Here is a 20,370-nt window from a genome sequence, read left to right as displayed (position 1 = left end):
AGCAACTTCTCCACCCCATCTAGGGACATTGTTACTTCATGTATCTTGTGACAGATACTCATTCTTTTTACATGTCTCCTAAATTCACCAGTTTAACTCTCAGTATACTTGATCCCTTTCCTTCCTTTCCAACTATCAGTTACCTTCCTGATCACTCAGAAAATAGCTTAATATTAATCTTCATTCCTCAAGAATAAAATTGTCAAATGAGTGATGGAAATTAAATCAATATACTGGTGGCAACCTATTATTGATAATTTTAAATCCATATGATCCCCCAATTGTGATGTAGCCAATGACAGTGAAACGTGTCCACCTGATAACGTTTTTGGACTGGTTAGCCACTTTCCACGGGTGTATTTGTTGCTTCTCCCTTCATCCACCATCTCACAGATGGTGTGCAGGTGAATGACTCCATACCTGGAAAGGATATAATTCATGTCTGAAAGGATTGGCTTGCCTCGGTGTTCTGAAAGTCAGGTGTGGGGCAAAGTTTGGGTAGAGCAAGGTGTGGTCTGAATATGAGTTGATTGGGATTTCTGTAGAACTTAACCATCTTGCTTACTGGACATTTGTTAATGAGCACGTTACAGTTTCTGCTGAACTCCAAGTATTATGTCTGCCAGTGAAATCCCCAGTACCCTTGTTAATAAAGTACGAATTAGATTGTTTTCAAACATTAGCAAGATTAAAGATGTCTCTCTCAGTACCTGCACTTCTTACATCTTAATTTTGTAAACACAAGAGAAATTAAATGTTTTTTCAAATGCATCTGAATTTACTCCCTCCAAAAACTTGGGAGTTAAAAAAATACTATAATATCAAATTTCATAGTATTTGAAAGGATTGGCCCTACTACCCCAGTTTAATTGCAATCTTTAATTAAGTCAATTCTTGATAAAATGCACCAATCTTCCATTAAAAGTATTTAGGGAAATAATTATGTGAAAATCATGAACTAGTCTTTATACTGTGTATCTGTACATCTATTTTTATTCATGGAAGTGTTAGTTGAATTAGACCATACCTCTCTCTGCTGTACTTCATAGCTCCCCCCCCCCCCATGGCCATTATGAGGAATGGTCCACCCAAATCTATGGGCTTTGTTGCTCCGGGGGTAGCAGTGTGAAGGTCAATCCTACAAGAGACAAAAATGAAAATTGGGCATTCGGAGATATGCATGGCCAGTAGAGCTGGCAACCTTTATACATCTCCTCATTTCTGCATAACTTCCAAAGTGTTCTGAACTGGAGGAAAAGCTCCAAAAGACCCTAGAATTTGCAATACATAGGACTCTTTTTTCTTTTTTAATTTTCTTTTTATTTATTTTGTATGCCTTTCACACTATGCATCTCCATCCCATTCAGTTCCCCATCCCTTTGTATCTACCCTTTTCTCCCTGCAACCTCCCCCCAAAATAAAATAAAATAAAATTTAAGAGAAAAAGAAGAAGAAAGAGAAAAATGAAGGAAATAATCTCATTATAGAAGTTATAATGTGACACAGCGGGTCACACAGATAAAACCATTTTATCCATCTATATTTTTTTACAAGTGTTCATTGTGAAGAGTCATTGGTCTGGTTCGAGGCCTCTGGTTTCTGCTACACTATTGGTACTGGTCACTCACTGGGACTCCTCTTGGATATCCTGCTGTTGCCCTATGTTGTGGAAATCCTGAAGCTTTGGTTCTACAGGACTAGTCCCTTCAAGTGCTCTAGCAGATCACAGATGGGGTGAATGTTAGAGCGGGACCTTAAGCAATAAATAGAAGCCCACACACTACCAAACGTCAGAACTCTTTTAGTTGTCTCCCTAATAGACATCCTTGTTCACAACATCTTTTCATAAGACCCATTATCTATCCTCTTCCATGTCCTAAGATTGGCATCATCATATTGAGAGACATGTCCCAGCCTTTTCTGGGTGCACTTGAACTTCAGAGTAAAGCATACTGGTGGTATGACTTCTTCTTGGAAGGGCAGACCACAGTAGTAGGCCTAGACATGAGCTCAGATTCCATTTCAACAGGAATCTCTTGGCTCCTTGAGATCTAGAGGATAATTCTTAAGAAGGACAGAGAATCTGGGTAGACACATTTTCACTGCTGCTCTTGCTTTGTGGGGTAGGGGTGGCTGCCTGCCATATAAAAAGATGAGTACAGAACAGGCTCTTTAAAGTATGGAAGGAGTGGTGTCTCAGACAGCAGAGGTTAAATGCACTTTATAGTGGCGCGTGCGCGCGTGCGTGCGTGCGCGCATGCGCGTGTGTGTGTGTGTGTGTGGTGTGTGTGTGGTGTGTGTGTGTGATGAGACAGGATTTCATTGTTTAGTCTGGAGTAGACTCCAACTTGTGATCCTTTTTCCTGAAGCTTCCTGAGTATTGTTGGCCTCAAGCTTACCCCACAAAACACAGCTTCATGCATGACTGGAATGTAGTGCATTCTTATTATCTGTCTGTTGACTAAACCATTTCTGGTTTGATCTTCATGAAGTTCTGTTTACATGTATGTACGTGCATATACTACTGTATCCATCAAGCTTCTTAGAAAATCATAGCCAACACAGATGGGAAAAATGTGCACAACAGAAAGCATTGTAGGAAAGTCACAAATTGCTCTTTACAGGAATTTTGTCTCTAGAAGCTTGTCCATCATATATCCTTCTGTCCACACAGCACTAGACATTATCAAGTTGAGAGTACTGATTCGTCTTTCAGTAATTATCTTCCCAAGTATTTACCCACTTCTTTCCACACAGACACCTGAACTCCAGTCAGCCTTTCCTCTTTGGAGCAGGGAAAGAAGCACTTCTAGATTCTGCTAATGATTTAAGCTACTTTGAGTCCCTCCCCCCCCCAAAAAAAAACAAATAAACAAACTAACTAACTTGTAGCTACCCCTAGTAACCCAGTCGTGTGATCTCTTGGACTTACATTCATGGTGGACTGTAACTTGTAAGGTGAAATACAATCTTTCCTCCCCAAGTTAATTTTGGCCATGGTCTTTATCATGGCCATAGAAATCAAAACTAAGGCACTTGTACACTATTCACAATAGATAAATGAGCTAATCACTTCCCCTTCTGTGAGTTAGAAAAGTGAGGCATAGAGAGTCTAAGCTAGTGACCTACAGACATAATGAGTAATGAAGGAGCTGATTCTAAAGTTTCCCACTTCCAGTTCATCCATTACTTAGAATGTCAGACGGTGTTGAAATTGGATAGAAATAAAATTTCCCTACATAGTAATTCATTGAGAATAAATGATCTTATAATATGAAGCAGACAATAAAACATTCACTTCTTTCTGTTCTTCAGCCTGGAATATCGTTTCACTTTATAGTCAGTGTAGTGAATATTTCCGAGAAATCTAGCTGCATCTTAATTATTGGCTTAGTCCAAAGAAGAATAGCAAAGACACTGAACTAAATGGGATAGTTTTATATAATCTTGGCAGCAATATTCTTCAACCTCAAGAGTTAATACACTATTTAGGCATGCCCATATTAACAATGCTTGCAAGCCACATTTAATCAAGGCAAGCTGAAAAACAAGTCTATCTCAGCACCAGATGCTGGACTTCATCCTCAAACCAAGGAGGTGATTACTTATCCCCATGTTTTTCAGTTGAATTTAAGTAATCACACTTGCAAATAAACTGAGAACTTTAGAATGTGAAAGTCACGATCCATTCTTTAGGTGCCTTTATTGTTAGAATACAGACTGAGGCTTATGCACTAGTGTCTGAGTAAGAGCAGATGATGGCAGCATTGGTTTTTCTGGAGCCCTGAAAATAGTGGTTCTCTCCTGCTTCTTCCAGGTGTGGTGCTTCTGCAAGGGTGCCGGAGCACCGCCCCTCCCCTCCTCCCTTCCCTCTCCTTTCCTCTTCCCTCTTCTCTCCTCCCCTCTCCTCCCTTCCTCCATCCCACCTTGTATGCTCTGATCTAATCTTGTAATTATGCTATATTGGATTATGTCTATCCTAAAGGACATGTTTTATTTTTTTCAGATACAGTCACATTAGAAGGTACTTGTGGGTAAGTCCCCAAATTTTACACTTTCGGGGAGACAGAGTTCACACTGTGACACTAGCCTTGGAAAGAGAGAGGCTATGAGATCAGTCAGTTCACATGAGGGGGTTTAGTATTTGAATCTTCTCTCTGATTTGGCTTTAGCCAAAACACTATGTGGTATCCGTGTGTGTGTGTGTGTGTGTGTGTGTGTGTGTGTGTGTGTGTGTGTGTGTGTGTTATACTCTTAAATACTGTTGGGCAGGGTCTTCTAGTTTAACATGCAGGTTGAGTAATACACATTAAAGGCTATCTGGAACTCTTGTTTACAACTCACCAGCTAGGCAAGGGGAAGAGCAGTGAGGCACTTCACTGAAAAGATAAACTGACTAAAGACGTAACAGACAAGGCATGGCCGTTTGCAGAAATGCCTGTTGTTTAGGAGAGAAGAGCTGTTAGAGGCCAGCAAGTTGAAGCATGGAAGCATCCGTGTTTTGCAGAGGCAGATCCCATTCTCAAGTTTCCTCTGCACAGAATTAAAACGCAGGACAGAGAGCAAAGGAAAGTGTTTATTTCTCAGGGTTATGGGAGCAGAGGAAAGAGGTTAAGTGCATCACCATAAAGTATTTGAAGTATTCTTTGAAGGAAAATATTGTCTGAGGGGCTTATTCCATCTATCTTGCAAGACTATCTGAAATAATTTTATTTGAATCTACTTGACTGCTGTATTGACTTCATTATATATCCCTGTTAAAAAATGGGTAGGTAAAAGAAAAATAGTAGACTTTGTAGCGTGTTGAAATGATCTGGAGAGTAAATAGGCCAATGGGAATACTGAAAAAGAGAAAGTAAATTTTCCAAAATAAGCCTCAGAACTATGAAATTTTTACAAGTAATGCTTATCTGCCTAAGGATAGAATGTAACTTTAAATAAGCCTTGGCACAACTCAAAAGGAATATTTTTGTTATTTGTTTAAATACTAAAGAATATTGTGGCACTTTTCAGGCAGACCAGCTAATAAAAGTCTCTACTTGGTTAGCAGGGCAAGGGAAATATCTGCCATCAACAGCTGCTGGATATTCTGTTCCTAGCTCTCTGGTTTTCCCCCTTGCCCTGGCCCTCTCTACCCAAGTCTCTCCCCCAATTCTCTGCCTTCCCCCTCCTTCTCTTGTTTCCTCCCTTTCTTTTTCTTCTACTTCTCCCCCTTCTCTATTTCCTCTCTCCCTTTGTCTTCTTCCCCTCTTCTATCCTCTTCCTCATTTTTTCTTTTGTCTGAATTACTTCATGTGGATTATCACATTTCATACTTAAAATAACTATGTGAACGCCCAGGCAATGCCTCTGTTGATAAAGTAGGCTTGCCTCACAAACATGTGGGCCTGATTTGACCCTTACCACTAATGTAAAAGGGAGTCATGGTGGTACATGCCTGATGCCCAACTCTGGGGGGTGAGGAATGGATATAGGATCTGGGAGGCCTGATGGCCAACCAGTCTAGCCAAAAGGGAGAGCTCCAGATTCAATGAACAACTCTCAAACTCTAAGGTAGAGAAAAATAGAAGAAGATACCCAATAACTTCTGGCCTCCATATGCAGGCACACACTGAATTAACATTTAGTTAACATGAAATAAATGGTTTTGTTATGATACAATTATACATGTACATCATTCATAGTCAAGCCCACTACCATGTATAATTCCTTTTCCACTGACCCTCTTCATTCCCCCAAATAGTGTCCTTCTACTTTCATATCTTATATATGTGTGTATTACGTGAATACACATGCTTTTCATTTTAAAAAAGTTTTAAAATCAAGTCCACATATGAAGTAAAACAAATGTTGTTTGTATTTCTAGGAATCTGGCTTATTTTCTTCTCCTTTATTATATATAAGGAAAGTGAGACATAAAAGAGCTTGTGAAGGTCTGGAGACATAGCTCAATGGTGAAGAATATTGTCTGTCCTTCCAAATTACTTGAGTTTGATTCCCAGTGCCCACATGGCAGCTCACAGGTGTGTGTAACTCCAGTTCCAAGGGAAATTATCTTTTTTTCTAGCCTCCACAGACCCTGGACACACAGGTGGTACACAGACTACATGCAGGGAAACTCTCATACATAAAAACTAATAAAACACATTACAAATTAAGTAAAGAGAGCTTATGAGCTGCCTGCAGGAATCCCTGCATGTATATAGGGGAAACTGGTGTTATTCAGTGCTGTTGTTATGGCAGTATTACTGTCACATTATGTAGACTACAGAGTGCACAGTTACGTGTGGACCACAGTGATATTGAAAAGGTGAAGACATGACATGTGACAAACAGAACTTATGCTAATAACATGTGACCGTGTCCTGTCCCACGAAAAAGCAGTCTATGGGATCCCTCATTTGCTTTGTGTTCTGCTTTTACATCTCACTGTCTTCCTTCACCGTTAAACTAAACTCTGGTCTTTCAAGAATAATATCCTCAAATTCGTTATATTTGACCCTTAAACATACAGCTCATTTGCTCTGGATTATAGACGTAACACCCCCTCTCCATTCACTAGCCACACAGTTTAAATAGAGAGAACTCCTTAAATAGAGAGAACATGTTATACTTACATACTTAATGGGAGAGATCCCGGCTGTAATGTAATTACTTATTGACACACATCATTGTAATTTTTGCATTTTTGCACTTGTCCCTCTCTAATATGAAAAGATCCTCCCATCAGCCTGCTTACCTAGCTTGACTTTCTTCCAGAACAATTTTCTTTTCTCCCTCCAAACCCTTCCATATATTGCCCCTCAATAGTTCTTTCTTGGGTGATTACATTTAGCAATATAGACTTGAACTTCATCTATGTGTTATTGGATCTTATCCTTCTTTCTGTCTGCATTTCTCTAGCCTCAACCTTTTCCTTATGGTTATCACTCATGCGTAAGTGTTGATGTGCTCTACCTTGTGCAGTGTACTGTCACACCAGAGTGATACTTTTCATGTTATAGCTTGTTGATGTTTAAAGAGGACACGATGAAGGAATTAGTGAGTTGCCAAGTGTTCATATACCATGTCTCCAAATATGCAAAGAGAGTTCATATGCAAATATGACATCTTTTGTAGAGTCCTTTGAGACTGCTTTCCAACAGCATGAGTAAAATGTTACTTTTATTTTTTATTTTCCATGAGTTTATGATTTATATGAAAATGCACTGTTTTCTGACCTTCATAGTTGTAAAATACTTAAAGCAGGACTTTCAAATAAAATCATGCCATAATTAGAAAGTTGATTGCATGTGTTTATAAGGTGAATAATTCGTCATTAGATGTTAATAGTGACAAATGATAGTGATATTCTGACTAACAACATTTCCTAATATTTCTTGTATCTAATGGATTATACTGATATAAAAATACAATATGTGGATATTGTAAGTACAGATGATTGTAATACATTTATGCCTATGTAGATTGGGGTTTTAACAGTTTCACAGACAAATCTGTAAGTACCTAAATGAACATATACAGAGAAATATCTGTGGCAAAACCATTTTTCTGTATGCTAAGCAGGTAAGGCCAGACTTGATGCTTTCTAAACTATAGTACGATGGAGTAATTGAAGTATTGAGATTCCAAAAGCTGGGTTTCTAGCCACACCTTTGCTGCTAATTCAAGTGATTTGAAAGAGTTGTCGTTACTTTTAGAATGTATGCCCTGTTAAGGCAAGGCTTTCTTGCTGGGCTTGTGGCTAAATCACCAGCATCTAGAAGAGACTGGGCCCAGAATAAACACTGAACAGTCCATGCATGGATTACCTTTCTGCCTATTTACAACCTCCATAAACATAATACAGTAATCCCTCCTGCTCTTATATTCTAAATTAACATTCAGTTCTTATGAATTTGAACAAGGCAGATTCAAAGCTGAAGTTATTTTTTAGCTTCTACCCAAGTGTTTCTAAGGCTCTTTCCAATGGCATTCTTTTCATTGACATTTGTTAATATAAATAAGTCACTGGTTGGTGTCAGTTCTTGGGCTGGCTTCCATTAAAAAAAAAAGCTTGAAAATTATAAAAGCATTATTCAAGTTTACAGGATTGGGTAAATATAAAGGTTTAATAACTTACCTCTCAAATGTAATATTTTATTTTCTTTTTCCAGAGTTTGTAGCATGTACAACCTAGAAGCTAGTGAGTTTAAACCATTCTAGAAATACCCTATAGTTATATCCTGCTTTTAGAAAAATTGGTATCTCAGTTTAAAATTGGAACAAATTAGAGTTGTAATACGGCTCATCGATGAGGAATTCACACTCCTCTTCTAGAAGACCCGAGTTGAGCTCCCAATACCTGTATCCTCACAGCTGTCTCTAAATCCAATTCCAGGGAATCTGACGCCTTCCTCTGACCTCCGTGAGTACTGCACTTGGGTGACACATATACTCAAACACATACATGCATAAAACATTTGTAAGTGAAAGTAAATCAATAACAGTTGTTCATTTCTAAAAAGCTTTTTCTTTACATTCTACAAGCAAATATGTAACAAATGCTAAATATTTAAACCTATGTTTATATAGTTTAACCTGTGTTTAGGTGATGAAAAAAAAATAAGCTCAGGTGTGGAAAGTCAACAACTTGGTCACCTGGATAGTCAGACCCCCATGGAGTCCTGAGATCTGTGGCAACAGAGTCTCTGGGCCAGAGTCAACGCCATCATCCAGAAAGCTAAAGAGAAACTCAAGGACCTGTGAGCTACTGTAAGAACAACCATCTCTGCACCACCTGCCCCCGTGTGCTCAGGCTCTCCACTGCTGTGTCCAGGACACCATACAATATGGAAAGCCACTGCTACTCCACGCCTCACTATCTGTGTTCTTACTCTGTCTGGTGTTTACTTCATAGCACCCATTGCCAGCGATGATATATCTTTGTTGTTGTTGTTTCCTCTTGTGTACACAAAGTACAATGTAATCTTGATGGTAGCAGAACATGTATTTATTTTAATATGTCTCTAGCACCTCGAATTGAGTATGACCATAGGAAATTCTTTGTAAGCAATTACTGTTTGAAGGATGAATGGAGGAATGAAAAATCACACTAACCCAAGATTCCCACTACTAACTCTTAGCAGTTTTCCCTCCAGATCCCAATAGAGCTTTACTATTTATAGTCTTCCCTAGGGCACTATTTCAGTAAAAACTGGTACTCTACCCTGGTCCTATTGCCTCACAAGCCCTTGGCAAAAAATCATCATAGTTCCACTTCTCTTGATACTTTGATAATACAGACCAAACATCATTCATCTAAAGTGCCTGGGTACAGAAGTGGTTCAGGTTTTGTTTTATATATATTGTGGTCTTTACTAATATATAATTAGATGTTAGGGGTGGAACTCAAATCTAAACATGAAATTTATTCATGTTTCATATACATTCTACCCATAGCCTAGAAATTTTAATATAATACTTCAAACAATTTTTAAGAAGTTCAAACACGCATACAGTATATATTGATCACATTTGCCCCATACCTCTCCCCATATCTTACTCCCATCCCTCTCCAAATTCATATTTTCTATTTTTTTATAGCCCACTGACTCTTCTTTGTGCTGTGCATATGCTCACAGTGTGGGCTGTCCTCTGGAGTGTGATTGACATACCAGGGGTACATTCTTAAAGAAAACTGACTTTCCCTATCCCAGAACCCCTTTTAGTCTTCCTATATTTTGACTACAACCCATCACATGAGGAATATTTGCTTGTGACATATCAGCACCCCAAAGGTTTGGGACTTCTGAGGTAGTTCTGATTTGAATTTTTGGATTAGAATATTTAACTGTATACACATTGGTTTCTCCTGTCTCTGAAGTAGAATCTAACCAGTACGCAGGCACGAATGAAAAACACTCCAACAGCACACTGATTTCTTCAATGAATTTACACCTAAGAAGTAGGCATAGTATATAAACAAATAAATTCCAACAGCATTTACAGTGGTCATGAATGAAGTTCATTCCCTTGGTAAGAACACCTGTTCCACAAAAGCAAGTCACATGGGAAAGGCAAGAGACTCAAAGGGGAGGGGGAAGAAAAGCACTCCTGAGTCTCAGGTGGGAAAACGGGGCATTGCTGGCAGTGTTGGTAGCCCTGGAAGGGCCACATCCTTTCTGGAAGGGCAATTTAGAAATTGCATTGGAGATCACTAGCATTTTAGTTTGTAGGAATTTATTGTGTAAAATCTTCCTTATCATAATTGGAATGTCCATAAGGGAAGACATAGTTTAGTTTGAAATCTGCCTTGCTATCTCGTACAGCCATGCCATCATTTTAGTGTGTAATACTGAATGGAATGAGAAAGTTGCACACTAGACTGTGTAATGTCCCATTGTTGAGTTTAAAAGTACCCTTCTAGATGACAGGGATGGCAGTGAGCAATACTCACATACCACCTGCACTCCTGGGTGCTGATTTAACTGCAAAACAACAGCAATTAGATGGAAGTTTTATGACAGATAAGGCATAAAAAAAAAGAAGAAGAATAGAGTAAGACAAGGAGATAAAGACTATCTTCAGTGTTTGCTATTTCTGTAATACTTGAAGACTTTGTAATATACATACTTTGGCTTTAGCAAAAATAGCAATAAGAAGGTTACCAGTAAAAATGTAATAAACCCACAAACAGTATCTATGAAAATATGTCATTAAGTCTGTTATGTATTTGATTATGTAATTTATAAAAGAGACACAATGACCAAAATGAGAGGGTAAAATGTAACCATTTATATGATATGTTTAAGAATGTACACAAGTATCTCCACGTTTGTTAAAGACAGTGGCAAGTGAAAATTTTATGTATGTGTGCATATATTGTATATAGAAAATATTTGTATATTTCTAATGTGTTTTAAATGATAAAACACAAAAAGTTAAGCAGAAATGTGTATGGAATGTGTCTATGGAAAAAAAGCTTAGTAGTTTGTCTTACCTGTTGTCACTGATTGTATGTATAATCAAGTAAACATTTTAGAGGTTCACTGTCATGCTGTGAGCATAATACTGACTAATGCACTGCACAAGGCTCAAAGTCGTTGTTCTGAATTTAGTTTATAAATAAGTGAAAGGAGCCCAGTGTGGGGGTACATGTGTATAATTCCAGCATGTGGCAGCTGAAGCAGGAAGTTTGGGAGCTCAAAGCTGGCTGGGGCCACCTAGGGAGGACCAAACCAACTTGGGCCACATAACAAGACGCTTAGAAAAAAATGAAATGAAAATGATGAACTAGTATACGGTACGAATGGATATCCATTCCCCCAAAAAATGGCAGGCAGGTCATCTGGCTGAATCAGTCTGCTGGAAAGAGAGTCATGCTTCCTTAGAATGAAGGTAATTTACACCCGTTCTAACTAACTCAGTAACCCATACACCATCCCAGATTAGATAGCATAAATTTAGGTGCTGAAAAACCATCCAAGAAACTGAAGAATTACTGTTTATTAATATGAAGGTTAGTGGTACAGAGAAACTCCAGTGATACAGGGTTTTTCATTTTGGGAAGTCTCCACATGTTTGTAGGATGTGGCCCCTTCCTTCGGTCTACTTCCACACAGTTGTACTGTTCCAGACTAGGAGTCACCTGTTAAATTGCTTGGTATTTATTTTCCATCTAACAATCCAATGCCAGATCCATTCTTTGCAATGAAATTGCCATAGCCATACTACATCGTTCACTTCTGTTCACAGAGACTCTGGCCATCGCGGGAGCGGTGGGCTGGCCTACCTGCTGCTAACCTCTCAACAGGGGAACTCTTTGGAGAAGAGATTTAATTAAGCGAATTATTCTCTTAGGCCAAGGCTGTCCTTATTGAACTTTTAATGCTAATGAAAAGCACCTGTTGCTTTTGCAGAGCCGCGTGATATTCAGGGGAAAACTGGGTCAATAACACTTGGTGCTTGTTTCCGTGTTCTTCCATCAGAGTCGGGCCACAAGAAGTTAAAAAGTACCATCCAGCGAAGTACGGAAACGGGGATGGCGGCTGAAATGCGGAAGATGGTCAGACAGCCAAGCCGGGAGTCCACGGATGGCAGCATCCACAGTTACAGCTCGGAGGGAAAGTAAGTGGCGTCTTGCTGCGTGTGGCCTTAGGATACGGGCTGTTCAGGATTTCCTACTGGGTCACTTCCTCTCGTGACCAGCGGTTTCACCATCTGTTTCAAACCTGACATCCTATAAACACCTGCCAACACGTCCCTGCACCTGCTCTAATTGTCAAAGCAATAAATTGAGGTCCTTCACTGAGCAGGTAGTATAGAACTGCCGCACTTAATGAATTCTTTCCTATAGAAAACATACAGCTGAGCTCCGCCACCAGAAGCTGAATGAAAATTTACAAGTGAGAAGCTGATTTCTAATTCCCCAGTTTCTCGCCAAACTATTCTGAGCTGTATGATGCTGTGAACCCGATGTGTTTTTACATAGAAGAGCTTACATCTTCCTGTTTTTAAAGTACAACTAATTCATTTTTACCCCAGCATGAAGAAAAAAACAAAACAAACAAACAAAAAAAAAAAACACAGGTTCACTCTACCTCATTTTTCCAAGTAAAGCTTTTTAGTTCTAAAATTGGTTACTTCTGAAAGTATGTAAGAACATTTTTTTGTTTGTGAGAATTTTTACTTAGTTGTGTGGTTACTTAACAAAATCTGCATATTCCTATGTTTAAGAACTTGGGGGTTAAAACTAAACTCTTTCAGAGGAAATGCTCCTTCCAAGTAACCATATGCTTTAGTCATTAACGTTTAGTGGGGTTACAAGAGATGAACCACTTACAAGTTTTTTATAAATCCACTTACCAACATTCTAGCCACCTTAAAAACCACTCAAATCTGAATAAATTATGTTCTGCAAAATAGCTTCACAGATAAAGCATGCCCAGAACCTACATAAGGGCAGAAAGAAAGAACTGGTTTCTGAAGATTGTCCTCTGACCTTTATGTGTGCCTGCATACACACACACACACACACACACACACACACACACACACACACACACACACACCTTACATCACACATGCACACTCGTAATAATAAATACAAATTTTCAAACTTGAAGACATTAAATGTTTTCTTTGTAAATAAGTTTTATTGTCCTATAATATTTATTAAATATATTAGCAGCCGTTTAAAAATTTTACATTCATGTCATTTAATGCTCATGAATAAACATATGCAGTTAATGACATTAAATTATAAATACCTAGAACAGCTGACTCAGAACAGACCTATTAAAAATTATTAGAGAAGCCTCCTGAATGAGGCTTTAAAGTGACATTATAAACCTCTTCTCAATCAGTATTGAGCCTCATCTGCTTGGCTCATAGGTAACATAAATAAACAGTAAACCAACTGCCAACTGGGGTATATCTGCTGCTCAGAACTACTAAAAAAAGAACTACCCAGAAGAGAAGTCTAAATTGTTTTTGTTCTCATTTGTTCGCTGTAGCTTAATATTTCCTGGAGTTCGAGTCGGACCCGACAGCCAGTTCAGCGACTTCCTTGACGGACTGGGGCCAGCTCAGCTTGTTGGCCGCCAAACCCTCGCCACCCCTGCCATGGGTAAGGATTAGTTCTCTGCAGTTTTATAGTTGACAAGGTCATTTCATCTTGTATAATGGTTTTACAAATGAAAGAAGTATTACTCTCCTCAAACCTAAGGCATAAATGACATTGAAGGAACACAACACAGTTGTATGTTAAGATGCACAAGACACAAGCTTAAAAAGTAAAAACAAACAAACAAACAAAATCAGCATTGAATGCGTGAAAGAAGTGGGGCTATGTCGCTTCATGACAGATGAGGTAGGATCCATGTCAAACCCATAGCTAATTGTCTACCTGAAAGCCAGAATCCTAGAGAAGATGAATGCCTCTAGGGAGCCATGATCTGGGGTTTCTCTTCCACTGGAGGAAGTTTTTTTTTTTTTTTTTTCTTATAAGGGCTGGAGGTCAAGAATTTGAGACATACTGGTGACCCACCCTTCTCCTGGTTCAGATTAAATGGTCTGTCTCTACATTGGAAATATAGGAGGCAAGCTGGATGTAAATAAGAAGATCACTAGAAGTGGGGAATTATAATCACCTAAGTTATCCTTTGAATGGAACAGAGATTGCACACCGTTTATAGAAATAAAAGTAAATCATTTCTGAAAAAAAATACAACCATGATAACATAGTTTTCTGAAAACAATGTTATAAATACAATTGCCAGATTATTAAGTCCAGAAGACAGGCAGAGAGGAAGACATTTATTTTAAATTCAAAAGCAGTAGAAAATAGAAACCAACTCAAACTGAGTTCCCATATTTCAAGTTAAAGAGGTAGGAAATTAGAGAGAGAGAGAGATGTCAGGGGTTAAAGGCACTCGCTACTCTCCCAAAGGACCCTACTTCTCAGCACCTGTATTGTGAGGCTAGTTCTGCAACTCCAAGGGATCCAATACCTTAAACTTAAAATCTAGAAATGTATTATTCAAGAAATAACCAACAAGCTGGGCAGAAGTGGCACAAGCCTTTAATCTCATCACTCGGGAGGCAGAGCCAGGAAGATCTCTGTGAGTTTGAGGCCAGACTGGTTTACAGAGCAAGCTCCAGGACAGACACAAAAAACTTCACAGAGAAACCCTGTCTCCTGTCTCAAAAAACCAAAAAAAAAGGGAAAGAAAGAAAAGAAATAATCAACAAAGTATTGGATAATTCTTATAAAATTATCCATTATAGTTCAAATTGCAGCAATTTGAATAACCCATATTTCCATCAACAGAAGATTCCTTAAATAGGTAAAAGTTATGTCCATTTGCTGGTATATAGTATCAATAAAACAAAAATACATTGTCATGTAGACAAGATTTATTAGGTTGTTGTTGTATTTAACCAAATTGTACCAGTGACTTTTCCTCAATATCAAAATTCAGACAATTGCAACTTGCCATTGCTAAGTAAATATGGTAGGTGACATAAGAGCAAGAAGACTTCACCAGAGTCATACATCCTGTAAACACTTAATTTTGTGGTTAGTAACTCTTTTTTCCGTTAGTGTGCAAATCTCTAAAGATGGATTAGGGAACCATTGAGATAGCTCAGTGAATAAAGAAAGGTAATTGCTGTCCAACTCAAGACCTGGGTTCAACTCCGAGACCCAGAAAGTAGAAGGAGAAAAACCAAACCTGGCAAGCTGTCCTCTGATTTACACACACACACACACACACACACACACACACACACACACCATGCACACGCATCAAAAATTAAATAAATGTTATAGAAATTAAAAGTGTATTAGTACCAGAGCAAAATTGGAAAAAAAAAACTTTAAAAAATTAATTTGGAATATGAGAAAATAAAAGTGGAATTGAAAAGTGTGTGCATGTCAGCATTCATTAGCCATCATAGAAATAACACGTCAGCATCTGCCAAAGTTCCTCCACCTTTGTTCCTGGTCTCATGACTTGCGTAGAAGCTGAGATTTCGTTTTGTCTCCACTTTCAGGTGATATCCAAATCGGGATGGAGGATAAAAAGGGCCAATTGGAAGTTGAAGTTATCAGAGCCCGGAGCCTTACACAAAAACCTGGCTCCAAGTCTACCCCTGGTAAGGAAAAGTAGCACTGATTTAGACAGGGCTCTTTTTTTTTAAGGTGTATTTATTTTAACAGTTATGTGTATATTGATTTGCCTGCAAATCTGTGCATCCATGAAGTGTTCATAGGGGCCAGAAGAGGGCATTGGACCTACTGAACCAGGAGTTACAGACTGTTGTGAGGTGCCATGTGGGTGCTAGGAACTGATCCTGGATCCTCTGCAAGAGCAGTACATGCTCTTAACTATTGAGCCATCTTTCCAGCTCCCAGTCAAGACCTAATTATGGAAAACTTTGAAAATTTTTTGTTACATTTGAGTTTATGTTTGATCTTAGCCAAAGGGTGAAGATAATGCATTTGAATCTTACATGCTTGATTTTGCTTTTTGGTTATCTTTGGATTTATAAAAATTGGTCTGGGTTTTCTTTTCACAATTATTTTATTGGAAAGTACTAGGAAAATGCTGTTGTTTTTCAAAAAGATAATTATAATTGTAGCAGTTCTTGTGCTAAATAGTTTTTCTGCCTATCTATAACCACAAAAGAAAAAAAATGAGGTTTAAGATGTGAACCTGCACTGTAATGCCAGCCCTGACTCAAATAAATACTTCAAGACCACAGTGTGGGCATTTTCTTGAAATGCAGAAAGACACAGCAGTAGTGATGTGTGTATGGATAGTAAGGAGTAGAACATTTAGAGTGATGGAAATATACATGTAGTAAGAATCTCCAGGTCTCTAATAAGATATCAACTAATAAAAATAGAGTTAGTTCTAGCAATACATTCTTATATGTCTCCTCACCTTTGTTTAGCACCCTATGTGAAAGTATATCTTTTGGAAAATGGAGCCTGTATTGCCAAAAAGAAGACAAGAATTGCACGGAAAACTCTCGACCCTTTGTATCAGCAGTCCCTTGTGTTTGATGAAAGTCCGCAGGGTAAAGTTCTTCAGGTCAGTGAGACTTTGCTTGTCTAGTTATGATGACATCTGTTAGCTCAACTAAAGATATGGATAGCACTGAAGAAAATCAGTTCAGTAAAACCTAACTTATTAATGCCCTTGGGTAGAAAGAAACTGGTCAATTAATAATACAGTGCCTATAGTATTAACAATACCTGATGTACATAGTGGAAGGAAACAAAATTTAATGTCTTTCCCTCTCTCTCCTTGTCTCTATCCTCTCCAAACCTTGACCTTTTGGTCATATTTTTTTCTCTTAATACCTAGCCATAATGAAGGTACATGATATAGAGTAAGTAGGTAATGTTAATGGTAAGTAGGTGGATGATAGATTAGATAGATAATAGATAGGTAGATAGATACATAGAGAGATACCATGGCAAAAATGATAACAATTGATTGGTTGTTACTTGATATCAGACATGAGCTATAAAATGGAAGAACATAGAAAAAGAGAGAACTGAGACCAGCAAACAGCTGTTGTCAGGTAGTTCCACACATAGCTCTTTTAAAGTTTCTAATGACTTTGTTCCCTAAATATCATTATTTCTATGGTAAAAAATGTATTTTAGGATCACAGAAATTAAGCAGTTTGTCACTGTAACAGTACATTGAGAAAGTGGGGTTCAGCAGGTGAATAGTTCATAACCAAACTTTTATAGATGACCCCAGGATTAGAACAGAGACCCCAAGAATGTGCGTGATGGAAGGCTTGTCTGACACCAGTGTAGATAATAGTAAGAAGTATCTGTGAGCTCACTTGCTCGCTACTCATCTGATCAAATCAAACTCTTGAGCAAATCCTCAGGAGATACTGCCTTCAATTATTTCTCCATCTGCCCAGGCACTACCAAGTCTGCAATGTAAAAGAAGGATGCATGCTTTCATTCTGTTTGCAAAAGCCATTGAAAATGTATTTCACTGGATCCTCAGTCAGACTACTTGCTTTGCCCTCCTAGATATACAGATTTTAATTTTTGTATGTCTAGAGCCTCACCATTGTTTTTTATACTGAAGACCCACAAGGGCAGTGCTGATTTATATATTAAAAACACATATGTAGACATTTGTTTGCATGTTTTCTCTTAGATGTTCTTGTTTCTTAACCTTTACCTACACCATGCTTTTGCAGAATGGGAGAAGTGAACCCCTCACATGTGGAAAAAGGAAGTTCAAATTACATTGCATTTCTGTCTACAGGTGATCGTCTGGGGTGACTACGGAAGAATGGACCACAAATGCTTTATGGGTGTGGCTCAAATATTGTTGGAAGAACTTGATCTGTCCAGCATGGTGATTGGATGGTATAAATTGTTCCCTCCGTCATCACTGGTGGATCCCACACTCACTCCCCTGACCCGTCGGGCTTCCCAGTCATCTCTGGAGAGTTCATCTGGGCCTCCCTGCATCCGATCATAGTAAACTCTTATCCTTCCAACCAAACTTCACATTTCAGGATAATTATCAGAAACCAGATATTTCATGATCAAGAGTATTGTTGGAGACAGACAATCAACTTGTGTTTTGCCTGTAGTAGTTTTTCCGATGTGTCCCAATTGTTGTTTAAAACATGGCTTCATATGACAGAACAAGGCAGTCATTCAAATTACAGTAAGAAGAGGCGTGCTAGTGAGAGTCACTGATGCTTCTAGCAAATAGGAAAAGAGGGAACGTCAAGTTCACACACTCACACACACACCAAATAGAACAAACTGGAAACTCTCACTCTGTGAAAAGTTGTACTTCACACGTTTCTGCACAGACCACAAGCAGGGTGTTTTCCCTGGTGTTTAGGGTTGTTTCGTTCTTACGTGTGCGTTAGTTATTTGTGTGCTGTTTGCTGGTTCTTTTCTCCTCTCGTCTTTGCTTCTTCGTCTTCACAGCTTTTGTTATTTCCACCAGTTTTTCATTTGGGGGCGGGGGCTTTGTTTTTCTTTGCTTTGTCATCACAGGGTTAGTGGTGATAACAGAGGCCCTTCCTTTCTTTTTCCAAAAGCACCAAAAAGAGGGCTGAAGCAGTTTCTGTAGCATCCCCCACCCCCACCCACCCAAAGTTTTCAAAAGCTGGGCAAAGTGAAGCCAGGGAAGGGTATCACTGGCAGTCAGTTTACAGTTCTTCCAAGTCTTGTATGTGGAACCACTCACACCCCCAGAAAAACAAAATTTCACCTTCCAAACTAGTTGTCACAGAATCACTTTTCCACTGGAGAGCATATCTGTTTGCATTCCAGATAATTTGTTTATGTTTTTCCATTGTTGACATGGAAGAGTTTCAAGTCCATCCACAACTAATGCTGGGGATGAGGGCAAACCACAGAACAACACTTTGGAAACCCTTTTTGCAATGCCTTTTAATTCCAGATAACAAAAGAAAAATATGCTCACGTGTAGGAACCATACTCTCAACTTCTTAAAATGGTGACTAAGAGTGGATTTGAGCCTAAGACACTTTCAGCTATGCCCAGGCTTCTCAGCCATGCCTCAGTGTAGACTCTGCTATCTGCCCTGGAAGGAGCATGGTATGAGCTGTTTAATATTGCACTGGAAATTCCAGTTAATATACTCTGCACTAAACTAATGTTTTTTTATTGGATTTTAATTTATATTTCTTTAAGGTCAATGCAAGCACAAAGCTTGATATTTTTAATGCACAATATCTTACTTTGGGGGAAAGAAAAAGAATACAGTCAAATTCCAATGTGCATATTCCTCATTTGGGTTTTCTTGGCCTTGGATTTCCCTTGTGACTGTATGTGTATGTGCTGCAGGCGCCTGGTCCTGCAGCTGCATCGATATGCTGTCCCTCCTTTTATGAGTCATTCAACTTTTGTGACTTCACAGTTAGAGCAGCATGACTTGGAGCTGTTCAAAGCTGCATGCACATTTTGTATAAAAAAAATATGAAAAAGAAAGAAAAAAAAGCAAAGAGACAAAAGGTTATTTAATAACGTATGTTAGCTCCACATAGGCCAGCTTGTATGTTGCATGTACTTGTACAGTTTGCTTGTTAATTAATATACTGAAATAATCAAGAAATCTAAGCCATCCATTTTTGTTATAGGCATTTTGCAGGTTTTAGCTAGACTCAGTATGTGAGTCTGGGGTGAAATGTCTATAGATGGACTTTATTTTTTACCCTCTGGAAAACGTGATGTAGTACGGACCAAATTCCTTCTAATCAATCTTTTGGTGTAGATTCCTCCTGTGGGGCTGTAACACGTGTAGACACTGTGTAGACACTAGGTTTTAATCCATAGACATACTGCCTGCACAAAGTGAATTCTTTATTATTATTTACACATGTCAGAATTACCTGCCCATCGTTCCACGGGGCACAGATTGATCCCCACTCACCATGCTGTGCAGGAAGAAGCGAGGCAATTGGTGCACTTCTACTGGATTCCGTTCTGTCTTAGTGGCCAACAACCAACCGATTATAATTGGGTAGTACCTTTCTCTTTTGACCACTTGTCTTAACACTCCCCTGTGCTTTTCAATGAACCTCCCACTCATGTATGTAAACATGTTTAATAAAATTTACTTTTCATGTCAGTCGGTAGCCATCTGTGTTCTATGTTTTGCCAGCTTTCCATTGTGGGTTCTTTGGTGCAAAATGAGAGCCAGTTGATGGGAAAGGGAGGCTGGGGTTTGCTGTCTGCTGCGGGCCTTTGATTGACCTGTCACTGCACTATATATGTCTTAACTTATGACCTGAAAGGTACTTTGCATTACATATGAGTATTCACTTTGTCAGCCTGTCTAAGTGAGCACATGACTATAC

General features: G+C 38.7%; 1 protein-coding gene across 25 annotated transcripts in view; it reads left to right on the top strand.

The window, feature by feature from the left end:
- The window catches only part of Rims1 (regulating synaptic membrane exocytosis 1), a 480,632-nt gene extending 460,491 nt beyond the window's left edge, over nt 1–20,141 (top strand). For all 25 annotated transcript variants that reach the window (XM_076557945.1, XM_076557944.1, XM_076557939.1 and 22 more), the window contains 5 exons: nt 11,970–12,108; nt 13,497–13,609; nt 15,538–15,639; nt 16,441–16,580; nt 17,790–20,141. In XM_076557945.1, coding sequence (XP_076414060.1) covers nt 11,970–12,108; nt 13,497–13,609; nt 15,538–15,639; nt 16,441–16,580; nt 17,790–18,008 — 713 coding nt within the window. In that variant the 3' untranslated portion in view covers nt 18,009–20,141. The remainder of the gene's footprint in view (nt 1–11,969; nt 12,109–13,496; nt 13,610–15,537; nt 15,640–16,440; nt 16,581–17,789) is intronic.
- Nucleotides 20,142–20,370: the final 229 nt, after the last annotated feature.

This window comes from Peromyscus maniculatus, chromosome 21, assembly GCF_049852395.1.
Source record: "Peromyscus maniculatus bairdii isolate BWxNUB_F1_BW_parent chromosome 21, HU_Pman_BW_mat_3.1, whole genome shotgun sequence".
In the NCBI taxonomy this organism is placed as follows: Eukaryota; Metazoa; Chordata; class Mammalia; order Rodentia; family Cricetidae; genus Peromyscus; species Peromyscus maniculatus.
Note: the sequence above shows the minus strand (reverse complement) of the source record. Positions and strands in the feature narration are given on the sequence as shown.